The 14,106-nt window shown below is 40.9% G+C and overlaps 2 protein-coding genes across 6 annotated transcripts in view; one reads left to right on the forward strand and one right to left on the reverse strand.

The window, feature by feature from the left end:
- The window catches only part of SENP1 (SUMO specific peptidase 1), a 38,363-nt gene extending 30,031 nt beyond the window's left edge, over positions 1-8,332 (reverse strand). For 2 of the 4 annotated variants that reach the window (XR_009761177.1, XR_009761178.1), the window contains exons 1-4: positions 8,182-8,332; positions 3,016-3,067; positions 1,468-1,598; positions 64-148 (exon numbers count right to left, since the gene is read on the reverse strand). Coding sequence is in view for 2 of the 4 variants with exons in the window: in XM_061614717.1 (XP_061470701.1) it covers positions 64-148; positions 1,468-1,598; positions 3,016-3,019 (220 nt within the window). In the remaining 2 variants the exon portion in view is untranslated. Of the gene's footprint in view, positions 1-63; positions 149-1,467; positions 1,599-3,015; positions 3,068-4,117; positions 4,210-8,181 lie in introns of all 4 variants that reach the window. The other 2 variants (XM_061614717.1, XM_061614716.1) reach the window with 2 other exon arrangements.
- Positions 8,333-8,412: 80 nt separating this feature from the next.
- Positions 8,413-14,106, forward strand: part of PFKM (phosphofructokinase, muscle) — a 90,503-nt gene continuing 84,809 nt past the window's right edge. The window contains exon 1 of one of the 2 annotated variants that reach the window (XM_061614715.1): positions 8,413-8,497. Coding sequence is in view for 1 of the 2 variants with exons in the window: in XM_061614714.1 (XP_061470698.1) it covers positions 10,561-10,687 (127 nt within the window). In the remaining variant the exon portion in view is untranslated. Of the gene's footprint in view, positions 8,498-10,558; positions 10,688-14,106 lie in introns of those variants that run through there. The other variant, XM_061614714.1, reaches the window with a different exon arrangement.

Genomic DNA, 14,106 nt, shown 5'->3' on the forward strand with positions numbered 1-14,106 from the left:
TTTTACTGCAGTGTTATAATCTGCAGATCTTAATTGGTCCTTCAAGTGATCCCAATACCTTACCTGAATAGTAACTGAAACTACAGGAGGCATTTTCAGTTGGACAAGTAAAAGGTTTCTCCAGGCGGTCACATTTGTTAGATAAAAACTAAACAAAGAAGGATATAAAAATCAAAAGATATTCAAAGAAAGGATGATATCCAAAGGGAGGGGTGTTCTCATATGTAATAAGTGTTCTCGTATGTAACTATGCAACTATTTTCAATAAAGATAATTAGCTACAACAATATAAGAGAAAGAAGAAATGCAATATACAGAGCATCTCTAGAATTTTGCAATAGGAAAATATCCTGAAACGTGATTAGGCAAATATGAAGAATTACACATTTAGGATACAGGCAGGCCCCACTTATACGGCAGATTCCGTTCTGGACCGCTGCCGTAAAGCGGAAATCGCCGTAAAGTGGAACCCATTGAGTATAATGGGGTGCGTCGCACGAAAATGCCACAAAAGCGCAAAATCGGCTTTAAAATGGGGAATTTCCCCTAATTGAAAGCCACCGCATTAGCGGAACACCGGAAAGCGAAGTGCCGGTAAAAAGGGCCCTACTGTATTATGCAACTTTCTAAGCATGGAAATGCTGCAGAATGTATCACAGAATACCTATGGCTAACTAATAATAAAAACTTTTTGTTGTCTTTGGTCTTCCTATCTTGAAGCTTATGAAAATTTTACTAGCTGGGAAAAGCATCAGTGACACCTTCTAAATCACTTTTTACCCTTTACTTAAATTCCAAACAATTCCAACTTCTTTCTCTTTGTGGCTTCTCTTCTTCTAACCCTCTTAGTAACTATGTTGTCTAGTTGTAAATGATGGCAGAACATTGTATTATTTTATAGTTTGACAGAATCCCAGTAGTTCTGAATACAAGTTCATCTTGCAGGAGAAAAACACCTGAAGCTCCGTTTGAACATCTGTTCTGGCACAGATATGCCCCCTACTTCATTGTATTTGATATATCATGAAAGCTAAATGGCAAAGCAAACCTAAGAGGGGCTGGGAAGGCATGCAGCAGCAAATCCTCTGCCATATCTTTACCCCTGAAAGGTGGAGTGGGGGCTGTTTTCTTTTTCTACTTTACCAGCTCCAGGTTGGGTCAGGTCTCTCAGGTATCTGTGGGCTCTAAATCCCATGAATCCAAACCCTCCAGGACCCACCCATCCCAAACACCTCATTACCTAATTCCCTCACTGGCCACTGGGGCAGACCTTGGGCTTCCACCACAGCGGATCTCGCCCACAACAGTCAGCAAAAAGGTGACTGCACTGCATCCCAACCCCCCCCCAAGATTGGGGGTTTCAGATTGCAGCCAAGTGTTACAATTCAAAGAGCAAAAATTAACATCACTACTTGTGCAGCAAACCTAAATGTACAGGTAGGAAGCAAAAGCAACCAATTCTCAAACCTTGTTGCCAGACAACGGAAGGTGATCCCCTGAGAGAGCATTCTGTTGTAGAGGAAGAGTCTTGAACACAGAAGTGTGATTAGCTAAACCATAGTCTCCAGCATCCATCTTCATACAATCAGCAGTTTTATCTGAAGGAAAAAAGCTTGTTAAAGTACCATTCTCAGGAGAAAAGAGAGTGTACATGATCTAAGAGGGATTTTCACTTCCGCAAGCTCCAGTTAAGCAAACAGGAATTGTCAAAGAGCACAGGTAGGACATCTGCTGGAGAAGTTCCCTGTGGACTATGCACCATTAAAAGAACAAATAGCAAAGAAGATGACAAATTATGCAGTTGAGTTTCCCACATTTGGGAAAATTGCTGGGGTCAACACATCCAGAGTGCAATGGATGAGCCTCATCCTGGGGAAAAGCCCAGAAAAACGCCCAGGAAAGAAAAACGCCAGAAAGAGGCCATGCGTGAACTTTTTTCACACTTGTAACCAACTTCATATAGCAATGACGGTAACATGGCAAACATATTAAGTAACCAAATATCAGTAGCACCATCATATATACTTCAGCTCATAGCTTTCACTTCTCAAATGGTACAATTTACATTCTTTACAAGTCTAAATGTAAGAGAAAAGGTAGGCAGCATTTCAGCAAGTTCAGATTATGAGAAGCAGCATGTAGCTACATGAAAACAATCCCTCCCTCTTGCTCACAACCTCAATCCTATAGACTGGCTTTGGCAGAACTTGGGGCCACTACAGCCAAAACCCAGTCATATGTTTGTCAAGTGGAGAAAAGTTGAGTGATCTTCTAATTGCCAGAAACTTCCTACTACCACTGCACCTGCACCATTGACTACTATAGACACCCAGAGTATGTTTGTGATCAACAAAAACAGCCATAGGATATAAAGCAAGTGAACCCTGAATTATGTGGTGGCCCCCGAATTATGGAATGCCCTCCCAGATGAGATACGCCTGGCGCCTTCTTTGTTATCTTTTCGGCGCCAGGTAAAAACGTACCTCTTTGCCCAGGCATTTTAAGCTTAATTTAATTTTAAACTTAATTGTATTGTAATTTTTATTTTAATTTGTATTTAATTTTGTTCTTAAATATGTTCTATAATCCACACTTGTTCGTATTTTAATTGTGGTTTTATCTTATGTACACCACCCTGAGAGCTTGTTGCTATAGGGCGGTTTAAAAATGCAATAAATAAATAAATAAATAATAAACCCTACCACCTCTTTACTCTGCAAGAAGCTACACAATGTTAACTGTTCTTTCTGTATGGTAAGCATGCCATAGCAAGGTTAAGGAAGCTGCAGGCTGCAGGAATGAGGTCAGATCCCAAAGCTGAAGCCAGGGCATCAGCTGGGTGCAGTCCTAATACATTAGTCCTATATGTCTCCAAATTGGGCTGTTAGGTAGATCTGAACAGGTTTAAATTGACATGACGGCAGAATGTTGTATTGAGAAGTTCCATTTGACATGGTTGTTATAACAATAAAGGCTGCAAGACAAATTGGGCTGGTATAATATACAGAGACTCACCCATTCCTACGCTGCTCACATAACTGACTCAGAAGAGGGAAGATTCAAGTGCCTGAGAAGAGAGTAAGATGTATAATGCATTAAAAAACGCTTAAGACCAAACCCTCACAACTTAAGTAAAAGGGCTAGAACAAGAGCTGTTAAGTTCTAGAAGAAAAAAATGATATTCCTTGAAAAATATAGAACAAAGCATGGTAATTAAGCATTGTATGAAAAATAACTTAGCTCTCAGTGAAAGAGAAAATTCTATGTGTTTTAAAATATTGTTGTTTGTACCCTTTAAAAATTCAAAACAAGACATTATAGCTCTGTTACCGAATTTGTTTTATTATGTTGAAGAGACACAGCTCAGTGATAGAGTATCTGCTTTGTATGCAGAAGGTCCCAGGCTCAATCTCCAACATCTCCTTGCCATCTGAAACCCTGCAGAGCTGCTGTAATCAGTGTAGACAATACTAAACTAGTCGGATCAATGGTCTGACTCGGTATAAGGTAGCTTCTGGTATTCCTGACAGTGCAACCCTAACCATTATTGAACAAAATGAATCTTACTGTTAGGTAAGTGGGTTTAGGATTCTAATTAAACAAGGAAGCATCTGAAATAGCAATTCCTATTCTGGCATGTTGCATAATATACTGTAATATATTAGCTATAGCATCCATCAGAACCATAGCTTACGCTATCCCATGGAATCATGGTGGGTTACAGCAAAGACAGTGTAGGTAAGACAGAATATAAAACACTATGTGACAAAATATATATCCTTCTTCTGTCTACCAGAGTTCAACACTTTTAATTTTTCAGATTATTAAACTGCAGTGAAAGAATAGTTATGATACATCTATAACAAATAGTTATTCAAACTAATGTCAAAAGGAACAGTTTTTTGGGGGGAGTGGGCATATAAACATGTTTTTGTCCTCAAATAAAATCCTATCATGAAAAATTTGTTTTCATTTCTTCCATAGTTTGCAGAAATACTACATTTCTACATGACCTCATGGCAGGCTATTTCAGGCTGCCCTCCAGTAGATGCTGACGCTTTCCTCACAATCTCTCATACTTCCCTGCACTAGTGCTATCTTTTAAGCATATCACCACCTTGCAAATGTTCCTAGGAGAGTATTACAGTTCTTCAGAACCGGGTGTCCATCTGACAAGTAAAAGGCCACACAGACTCTTGGATAATGCCTCTGAAATACAACATGATACAGCATCATTAAGAAATATCCCACACTCTCCTCTTCCCATATTCTCTGATGTAACTAAAAGTTAATGGTGGAACTAGTTTTTCAGGATGTGATCATTCGTCTAATTGTTCTGCATTATGATGATTTTGCAAGGAAATGAATTACTTAACTGCACTGAAGACAAGTTGATTCAGAACAAGGAAGACACATGGTATATGGTTGGGTGCGTTATCTCCCTCTCCTATCCTCTGATTTTCCCATTCTGTTTGCACTAAGTCATTTTACCATTCTTTGAAAGAATGCTGCCATTTTCACACACAATTTTTATAGGAATGTTCTTTGATTCTGTTAACAAGAGGCACAAGAGACTAGAAAGGCAGGAAAAAAACCTTAACAGTGAAGACACAGCACAGCACTTTTTCCTACACTATCACAGAGAAGCTATTTTTATGTAAACTGCTAAGAGGTTTTGATGATTAACAGGACTTAGGTACCGCTTCAATAAAATGCAATTAGGTTTTCACAATAGATTCAAGGTACATAGCAGCAGTGAATATCAAGGCAAAGCTGTCACTGCTATAAAGGAATCTACAATGCCTTCAATGTCAAGAAAGGAATGCAGGTTGAGCATAATAGGGAGTCAGCAGGGATAAGAAGAAATTCAGGTTAGCAAGCCAGGGAAATGCAGAAGGAATGTCAGGGAACCAATTAACATCAAGGGAAATAATAACAGAACCCTAACCTTTGATGACTGCATCAGCTGCTTCCAGTCAAAACAGGTAATACTGGGCTAGGACACATAGACTGGTCTGGTATAAGGTAGGTTGCGGTGAGGCCAAGTAAGCAGTTAGTCGGGGTCAAAATCTTGCCCTCGTGGCTCTCTAGTTTTCCTCATGATGAAAGATAATTAACACAAATACAGGATATCCCCAACAGTAACACACACTAGAGGGGCATTTTTGTTTTGTTTACTTACTTGTGAGTCACAAAGCCATCTTTTTAAAAAATCTGAAAGGGTAAGTTATTTAAACAAACTGCTGCTTTATCGTTTTTCCCTGAAGTCAGAAAACAGGGTGCTTTTTATTTTCCCCTAGGTCTGAAAACAGAGGTTAGGGTGCTAACATTGGGATTTAGAGTGAAGTTATTCAAAGAATGGGGTGGCAAATACCGGACAGATTCAATAGTCACATCAAAAACAGTGACTATAAAACTACCCAGTGATGTTTAGGCATGGATAATTGTTGGTGTGCATAAGAGTACCAACCATAAGGGTCAGAGGAGAAGAGAACCTTTTTCTCCAGCATGGAAATGCAATGTTGGGGAAAGTTGCATCTCCTTAATCCCTGCATTGTGATATGATAGGCTTATCTATATAACTGCTAAATGTCTTGCCGCAAAAAGAGTTGACAAACCTCAGTATAACTGCTTGGGCATGTTACAGACAAGTGGTGGGAGCTGCAGCTCTCTATCTTCCAGAGCTCCTTTCAACTATGAAGAGAACAAGGAGGTGATGGGCTGCACCTCCATTCTCTTAACTGAGATATTACAGCATTCACACCAACGGGCACAGTGCCCTCCCCCAAAAATTAAGGTCATTCTCCTGCAGCTTCAACAGAGCTCCTCTATTGTTTGCAGTTATGCGGAAGAGGAAATTATGATAGGTACTGCTTCATCATGGCACAACAGAGCGTTAAGAAGAAATGCACCTGCCAAAATCCTTACTTCGACAACTATTAAATGGATACAGCAGTCCTTTGCGCTGAGAATATCAGCAGTGTAGAAGAAGAGTGTCCAGCCTCATTCTCAAGGGACTGAAGAGGGAGACTGGTTTAAGAGTGTATAGGAAGAAGGCATCAGTTGTGAGCAAAAGCCAGAAGAAATAAATATTTGCAGTTTAAGAAAGATCACCCTCCTCAACATTTATACAACACTTTTTGAGTGTTCAAAGCACTACATACACATGCACATGACACCTGTAAGCCTTCCAAGAGGGAGCTGGTATTACACAAGGAATACCAGTATTATAGGATTGTGGGGTTGGTCTGCATGATATCTGTGAATACTGTCCCAGCCTATATTCTGCGGTTTGTATTCGAGAAACCTTCTGGTCTAGTCAAACCAGTTCCTTTCATAAGTTAATAGTTCTGGCCAAGGCAGTTTCTTTGTACACTTGATGGGTCAGTCTATATATCTAAATATGTAGTCCAGAGTAGTTATGTTGCTATGGGAGCTCTTTCAGGAGAGAGGCCCTCCTCCCGCATCCCCTGGCTGGAGGCCCCCCTCATCCTGGAGCCAAGGAGCAGCCTGTGTGTTTTAGTCAATCTGAAATGAAACTGGAAGCTGAGAAGACACAGAGAGGCTTGCCACACTCTCTGTGCTGAACGTCAAGCTATGGCTTTTATTTGTTTGTTTATTAATTAATTAATTATATTTATACACTGCCCTATAGCCGAAGCTCTCTGGGCGGTTTACATGGCTTGGAAGATTCCCCTAAAAACCTAATGGGAAAGCCAGATATATGGGATTGTTGATGCCGAGAACCCTTCCAGCTCATGCTGAGGTTGTATATATGTGTAAATAAAACCATATGTGCTAAAGACACCACAGTGTCCGCTAGCCTTCATTCCAAGGAAACCAAATCCTGGGTAAGTGCAGCAACCCTGGGAAGTCTCACACTGCTTGGAGATTGGGCTGCACACAACAATAGTCCTCATATTGCAGACAGAGGAGTTAAGGTTAAGACCACCTGGTGAACTCATGGCAAGGTTACCATGTGCCTCAGATCTTGAGAAGTGTGTCAGGGGGACAGAGCCCAGGTTCGAAGAGGCAGCATCTAACAGACTAGAAAGTGGAGGCCAATGCAGTGGTGGCTGTTAACTACTGGGGCAGGTAGGGTGGTGAGCAAGCTAACTAATGGAAGGCAGAGCCAGACAGTCACTGGAGTGACAGTGAATTTATTCTGGTTTTCTCCCCATCCTCTTCCCTTCCAAAGACACAGTGGACACTTAAGCAATCAGACACAAGCATCAGAAATTTAAGACTGAGGAGAAAAGCTGAACATCTGAGAACGTTAACACTGACAACAGTCAGCATCAATTACCCAGATATACATGTGATTTTTTTAGTTGTGCTTATACTAAAAAAAAGAGAAAAGTTGTACACACCATACTTTTAAAGCACATGGAAAATACACTCCCCCCCTCCGAAGGAATCCTGTGAACAGCTACAATTTCCAGCACCTTCAACAACCTATACAACAACCTATACTTCCCAGAATTCGCGGGGGAGGGAATGCTGCCCATCTTGCCCCTAGTGACCAGCCTTCCCTGGCTGGTGGGATTGGGCGCGGGGAGTCTAGAAGAAACCCTGGTGGTGACAGACAGCACTTGGCAGAAGAGCCTAGCCACACCGGAGCGAGCCCAATGCCAACCTCTTAACAAGCCAAGCAGAATACAGCTTTCTTTCCCCTCCGCTCCGCTCTCTCTCCCTCAGAGACTCTTGGGCAAGAAGGCTGCCGTCCGAGCCACACTTATTTGAGAGAAAGGCCCGTCGGAATAGAATGAGCCTTATTTCCAAGCAGCCATACATTTAAGTTCCGGTAAGAAAAACTACAACATCATCCACCGGCCATGAAGTTTCGTCTCAAAAACCCCGTCAATGAGGGCAGCCGTAACTCATGCCAGAGGCGAGATTTGAACAGGGAAATATCCCGCTCACTTCTCAGTCACTCTTTTTCTTTCTTTCTGGGCTACAAGGATGCATTTCGGGGTTCAAAAATTTAAAAGGTGGAAAGGGGCTCCCGAGGGGCACGGACCGGGCCTCAGAAACCAGGGAGGAGATAAAAAGGAGGAGACCACCGTGGTAGGGCCGGTTGCGATAACTACCAAACCCAGCCTCCCCACCCCACCGCTTTCTGGAAGCTAAGGCGACGGCAGAGACAGAGGAAGCTGAGGCAAAAGGCTCTTTGTCACTCACGCTTCTCTTCTTTCTTTTTCCCCCTACAAGGCTCTGGTTCTTTCTTTCTTTCTTTCCGACCGGATTCAAAGAGGCGGGAACGTCAAGGCAACCGGAAGCGGAAATGATTTCTCTGCTGCTCCCCCTCTTCTGAGGAAGCGGAAGCGGCGGAGAAAGGACGGAGGCTCAAAGAGGCGGGTGGGGAGAAAGTAACACACCCACACGCAGAGAGCCGTCCGAGGGCATTGGTAGGAGGAAGAAGGAGGCGGTGGCGGCTTGCGCGTGCGCACGTGTTGCTGGAATTGTTATAGCTTACCCGCGGTGGCTGTGTGCATATGTATGTATGTATGTAATGCATATGTAATGTATGTAATGCATATGTGTATGTAATACATATGTAATGCATATGTGCGCGCGCGTCCGCTGTCCGCGTGTTTCTGATGGTAACGTGTGGTTTTGTTAGGGAATGATGGGTAGTGTGAGGCTTGCAGGAGGATTTAAGTATATCTGTGTTGCGGGGGGCTGGGTATTTTGCGTGCTAGTGGGGATCCCTACCCTAGTTAGAAACAGGCAGTAAATATACCAACTTTGCTTGATCAGATCAAAGCGGTTTCTGGTTGGAAGACACTTTTGCAAGCAGGACACGAAGAAAAACATCATAACGCTACCCTCTTGTTTGCCTCCAGCATGTGTTACTCACTTCACAATAGGGTTGCCAGGTTCAGGGCCTGAGACTGAACAGGAGAAGAGAAAGTCAGCCAAGTGCAGGTGTTCTTGCCACACTGTAATGAGAAAAACCACAAGGTGGAATTCTCCCTTCCCCCTGCACAACTTTTAAAGATACAGAAGACCTCTTGGTTGCCAGGCCCAGCCTCCAAGAGGTCTTCTGTATCTTTAAAAGTTGTGCAGGGGGAAGGGAGAATTCCACCTTGTGGTTTTTCCCATTACAGTGTGGGAAGAACACCTGCACTTGGCTGACTTTCTCTTCTCCTAAACATACAGGATCAGTCTCAGGCCCTGAACCGGACAACCCTAGTCCACAACCTTTGAGCAAGGAGACTGTAGTTTCCCATAATAGCTAATACCCATTTTGAACATAGGATTATTGTTATATCAAGGTCAGTACTGTGTACCAGAAGAGTAGGGAACCTGTAGCCCTTTAGATTTTGTTAGACTCGTAACTCCCATCATCCCCCCAGCTATCATTTCCTATGGTTGAAGATGGTGGGTGGTGTAGTCCAGCAACATCTGCATGGCCACAGGTTCCCCACCCCTGCTGAACACTACCTGGCAATAGCCGTTCAGAATTTTAAACAAGGCTGTTTCCCAGCATTATCTGGAGATGCCAGGGGTTTGAAACTGGGAGCTTTTGCTTGCAAAGCATGTGCTCTACCACAGAACTATGGCCCCTTCTCCAAGAAATATCTTCCCTATTGAAAGTTCTGCCCTTAAAAAAAAATCTAATATTTTTCCTCCCTAAGATTGCAATCCTGTGCAAGGTCCCTAGGTGTAAACTCTATAAAACACACTTCTAAGTGCATAAGACTGATCTGCATACTTGTGGCCACCACTACATCTGGTGGGCAGAAGGTAGTATGATACTTGTGTGTGTGTGTGTGTGTGTGTGTGTGTTTACAATGCTGTATGTGCAGTTAAAAATGGGATGTGAATTTTCAAAGCAAATATGATGGTGTGTATGAGTGGTGGAAGAGGAGGATGGTTTGAGAAGAGGAGAGAAAGTGGGGGGTTATTGGTATGTGGTTTGGTGAGAATAAGATTGCTGTCCTGGAGCTTCACAATTTTTCATATAAAGCAATGCCAACAAGGAAGATGTTCTCCATTATAACTTTTCTATGTATGCATTCAATTTTCTCATTTGACATTTTGTTCTTCATCATATAGCTAGATGGATCTTGTCTTTGTGGGATTCTTTCACATATCTTGTATGTATGCCATTTAACAGAGTGTGTGTGGGGGGACCATTTTCTGTTTGCAAGATCCAGTGATGTTTTATTGCTAAGGTTAGATCTATAGTGTAGGCTAATTTTATTTCTGCATGGTACAGGTTTTGAGCTACAGTGTATATAGTACATTTTCACAATCTTGAATTAGTATCCCATATAAACTCATTTTATACTGTGGAGTCTGTCGTTTATATCCTCTGCAGCCACGGCAACATGAAAGAGATCTTCCTGGTGCAAAAGAAGTAATCTTGTAAGGGTGAATCTGAACCTGCATCTTTACAGCTTGCAGTTGCAAGCCAACGTGACAGGGACATTTTCAGTGTAAGGCAATGACTTTAATATCCACCAATAAGGGAGAGGTACAGCAGAGGCAGCTGTCTAGAGGCCTGACACGACGTCTATAAATATCATACAGGAAAGCACACATTTTCTGGTTATGTGGGCTCCCCTGGACCTCTATGTAGTAGGGTCCAGTCTTTTCATTTCTGTGTCACTTACCTTTGCAGCTGTTATCTTCTTCTTTACTTTCTACTCATTCTCTGAAGAAAAAGAAGAGCAACCAGGTTAGTGTAGATTCATGTTTTTAATTTTTTTTTTTTGACCGACAGGGCATTAGAACACAATGAATAGCATCTTACTGCTCAGTGGAAGAGCCAGCCTGTTTAAAATCTCTGTGAATACTGTGAGGCTTTGTGCTATTTACTTCTCATTTAGCCTATATCTCCTTCACAGGACAGGAGAATGTTGAGAGAAATATATCCTAGGGTAGTGCAGGAAGAAGGCTTGAAACTAAATGGTCATAACTATATCAACCTTAATTTCTTAGTCCTACCTCCAGTATCTGTTAAGGTTCCATTAGACTTGTCTTGATCCCAGTTACTTAAGTAGCAGCTGTACATTTGGGCTCCCTCTGGGAGGAAGGGTAGGATAAATTTAATAATAAATTTGGTTTGGGCAAGTCTTGTTATATACTAAAGTGGGGTTCTCAGTGCTCTTGACAAACTGCACTTCACCAGTTTGCCATTGGGACAGGTTCATGAAAATAAGCGTTATTGAACAGAAATTCCACATGGTATTTGGTACAAGGCTTTACAGCTAGCTGACTCAGCATCAGTGGTTGCACTGCCTGTTGCCAAAGTGCATATCAACCCAGTCACGCTCCAGAGCTTAAAGAGATGAGCTCCAAAGCCACTGATTTATGTCAGGCTCTTTTATAATTACAGGACAGAATTGATAAGATAATACTGAATAAAGAAAAGCTAGAGGAGGAAGCCAGCAGGTGTGGCAAGGTGGACCATATTTCCAGTTTGAAGAAGCCTATAAAAGGTCGCAAAACTGAGTAGCTCACAAAAGAAATTTGCCTACAAATACCTACTATGTTAAAAATAATTTGTAGTACATTGAAGGTTGGGGTGGGGGGAGAAACAAACTCTCCAGTTTATGAAAGTTCCTTTGGTTGGTCACTTGGATGGGAATCTTGCTCACCACAGACAGCCAGATGAGTGGCAATTTATAAACCTGCTTTAAAAGTTCTGGCAACAAGAGCAACTCCAGGATTATAGCCAAAGCAGTTTTTCTGCAGTTCTGTCATTTTGCATTTAACTCTAATAGAACCCTGTATAAAGAATGCGGAGTTAATTTTTTAAAAAGTTTTTTATTTGAGATTTATATCCAACCCCTCAATCACATGTGATTTCAGGGCAGGTCACATTTCATCTGGGTTATAATCCAGTGGAACAGGACTTCCCCTACCTCTCCTCTACCATGTAAAGTTGGAGGACCTCTGGAGCAGATTTGAGGGGGCTGTAGGAAGGAGAAGAGGAAGGATATCCTTGAGTTTAAGAAAATACCATGTCATGCAAAAATTATCTGATGAAAATATTTTGATCCATCTGCTGAAATCAGTATTTTTTGCAAATGTTTCATACCAAAGGTACAGTTTTTCTTCCTCCCCATCCACCAGCATTTAAAATTGAAGGCATGCTTTACTTTTACACTGAAAAGATACATATATCTCTCAATTCAATTCCCAGGTCTATAGATGATAGGGTTGCCAGGTTCAGGGCCTGAGACTGATCCTGTATGTTTAGGAGAAGAGAAAGTCAGCCAAGTGCAGGTGTTCTTCCCACACTGTAATGGGAAAAACCACAAGGTGGAATTCTCCCTTCCCCCTGCACAACTTTTTTTTTTATCATTAATTTTTATTCAAATTTTCAAAGACAACAAAACAAAACAAAACAAAAACAATTAAACAATAAAATAAAATGTCGACTTCCGATTTGTCGCAGATCAGTTATAGGTCTAGAATATATAACAATCCTATCTCTAAAATTATATTATAAAATCACTTTCCTCCAGTAGTTATCTTAATTAATCATCAAATCTCATAAATATTATTTTATTCTTTCCACAAAAAGTCAAAGAGAGGTTTCAATTCCTTGAAAGATATATCTTTCCATTTTTCTCCAAATAAACATGTCGCTTAATCCATCTAATTCAAATCTGTTAGGCCCAATAATTTCAATAGCCATTCTTCCATTATCTATATTAACTCCATCTTCCATCTTCAATAATCCTGTTAAGTCCAGTAATTTCAGTAGCCATTCTTCCGTTATCAATATCCCATAATAATCTTGTTGTCATAGCCATAGTCCAAGTAAACATATCAATTAATCCATCTCGTCAAATCTGTTAAGTCCAATAATTTCCATAACCATTCTTCCATTATCAATATTAATTCCATCTTCCATCTTCAATAGTCCTGTTAAATCCAGTGGTTTCAGTATCCATTCATCCATTATCAGTATCCCATGATGATCTTGCAGTCGTAGCCATAGTCATATAACAAGAGTCTGATGGGAATTTCCCCCATCACAAATATGTCTTTGCCATCAATTCTGAATATGTTGTTGAAATATTGTTGTAAAGTCACATCTCTGCTCTGGGTGCATCTCTGCTCTGTCACATATTTGTAGTTAATTCCATAATTTTTTTCCATGTCAAGCCCCATCACATCATTCCAGTCAAGAATTCTGAATATGTTACTGAAGTATTGCTGCAAAGTCATATCTCTGTTCTTTTTTACAAAATGCACTGGCTCATCTCTTAAGAGTTTCTCCACTGTCACATATCTGTAGCCAACTCCATAGATTTTTTCTATGCCAAACTCCATCACATCATTCCAGTCCAGAAAATTATCCAAGACATTGATAACTTTACCACCAAAATCTTCATTAATTTCTTCAGAGACAACATTGAATTCCAAACAGTCAACTTTATTTCTAACATCCATAAAATCCAAATCTTTTTCAAATTTCACATTTGTTCCAATCTCCAGGGCTTGTAGCTTCCCTATCCCATCAAACTCCTCTCTCACAGAATCCACTATTTCTTTAAGCTCCTGCGTCATTTTGTTAAGTTCAATTTTCATCTCCTGTCTACCCTGTTTCAGGGTTTGTTTCGTTATCTCAATCTCACCCATTATTTTCTGAAACATAATTTCTTCCATGGTCTCATTCACTTTCCTGGTTGTCATTCTTAAAACCACAGAGACAAAAATTATTTCAGCAACAATTGGGTTAATATTTCAGGCTTGCTTGTATCAGTGTAGACAATACAGCCTGCCTTATCTCTATGTGTTCAGGAATACAAAACAAACTTAGTTCCCAACATCAAAACAATTAGTGGCATCGTGAACAAGCAGATTCGTCAAAATGAAATAGACCAAAAAGAATTTCCCCCCCCCTCCTCGAAATAGAAATCCCTCTTCCATTGATATCTTTAGAATGCACCTCCAGGACAGCTTTTTGCGATAAAAACGAAGATAAGCTTTTTTGATTTCTTTCCTCCTTAATTTCGTTAGTGAAAGAGAAAAGCCAAACCTCACCTAGAAGTTCTTCACAGCTGATTCATTGACAAATCTCTTTTTTGCTACACCAATTTAAGCCAAGTGAAAAAAGAAGATAGAAAGAAGGATGCTTAT

The sequence above is a fragment of the Rhineura floridana genome, chromosome 3, assembly GCF_030035675.1.
Source record: "Rhineura floridana isolate rRhiFlo1 chromosome 3, rRhiFlo1.hap2, whole genome shotgun sequence".
Taxonomy (NCBI): Eukaryota; Metazoa; Chordata; class Lepidosauria; order Squamata; family Rhineuridae; genus Rhineura; species Rhineura floridana.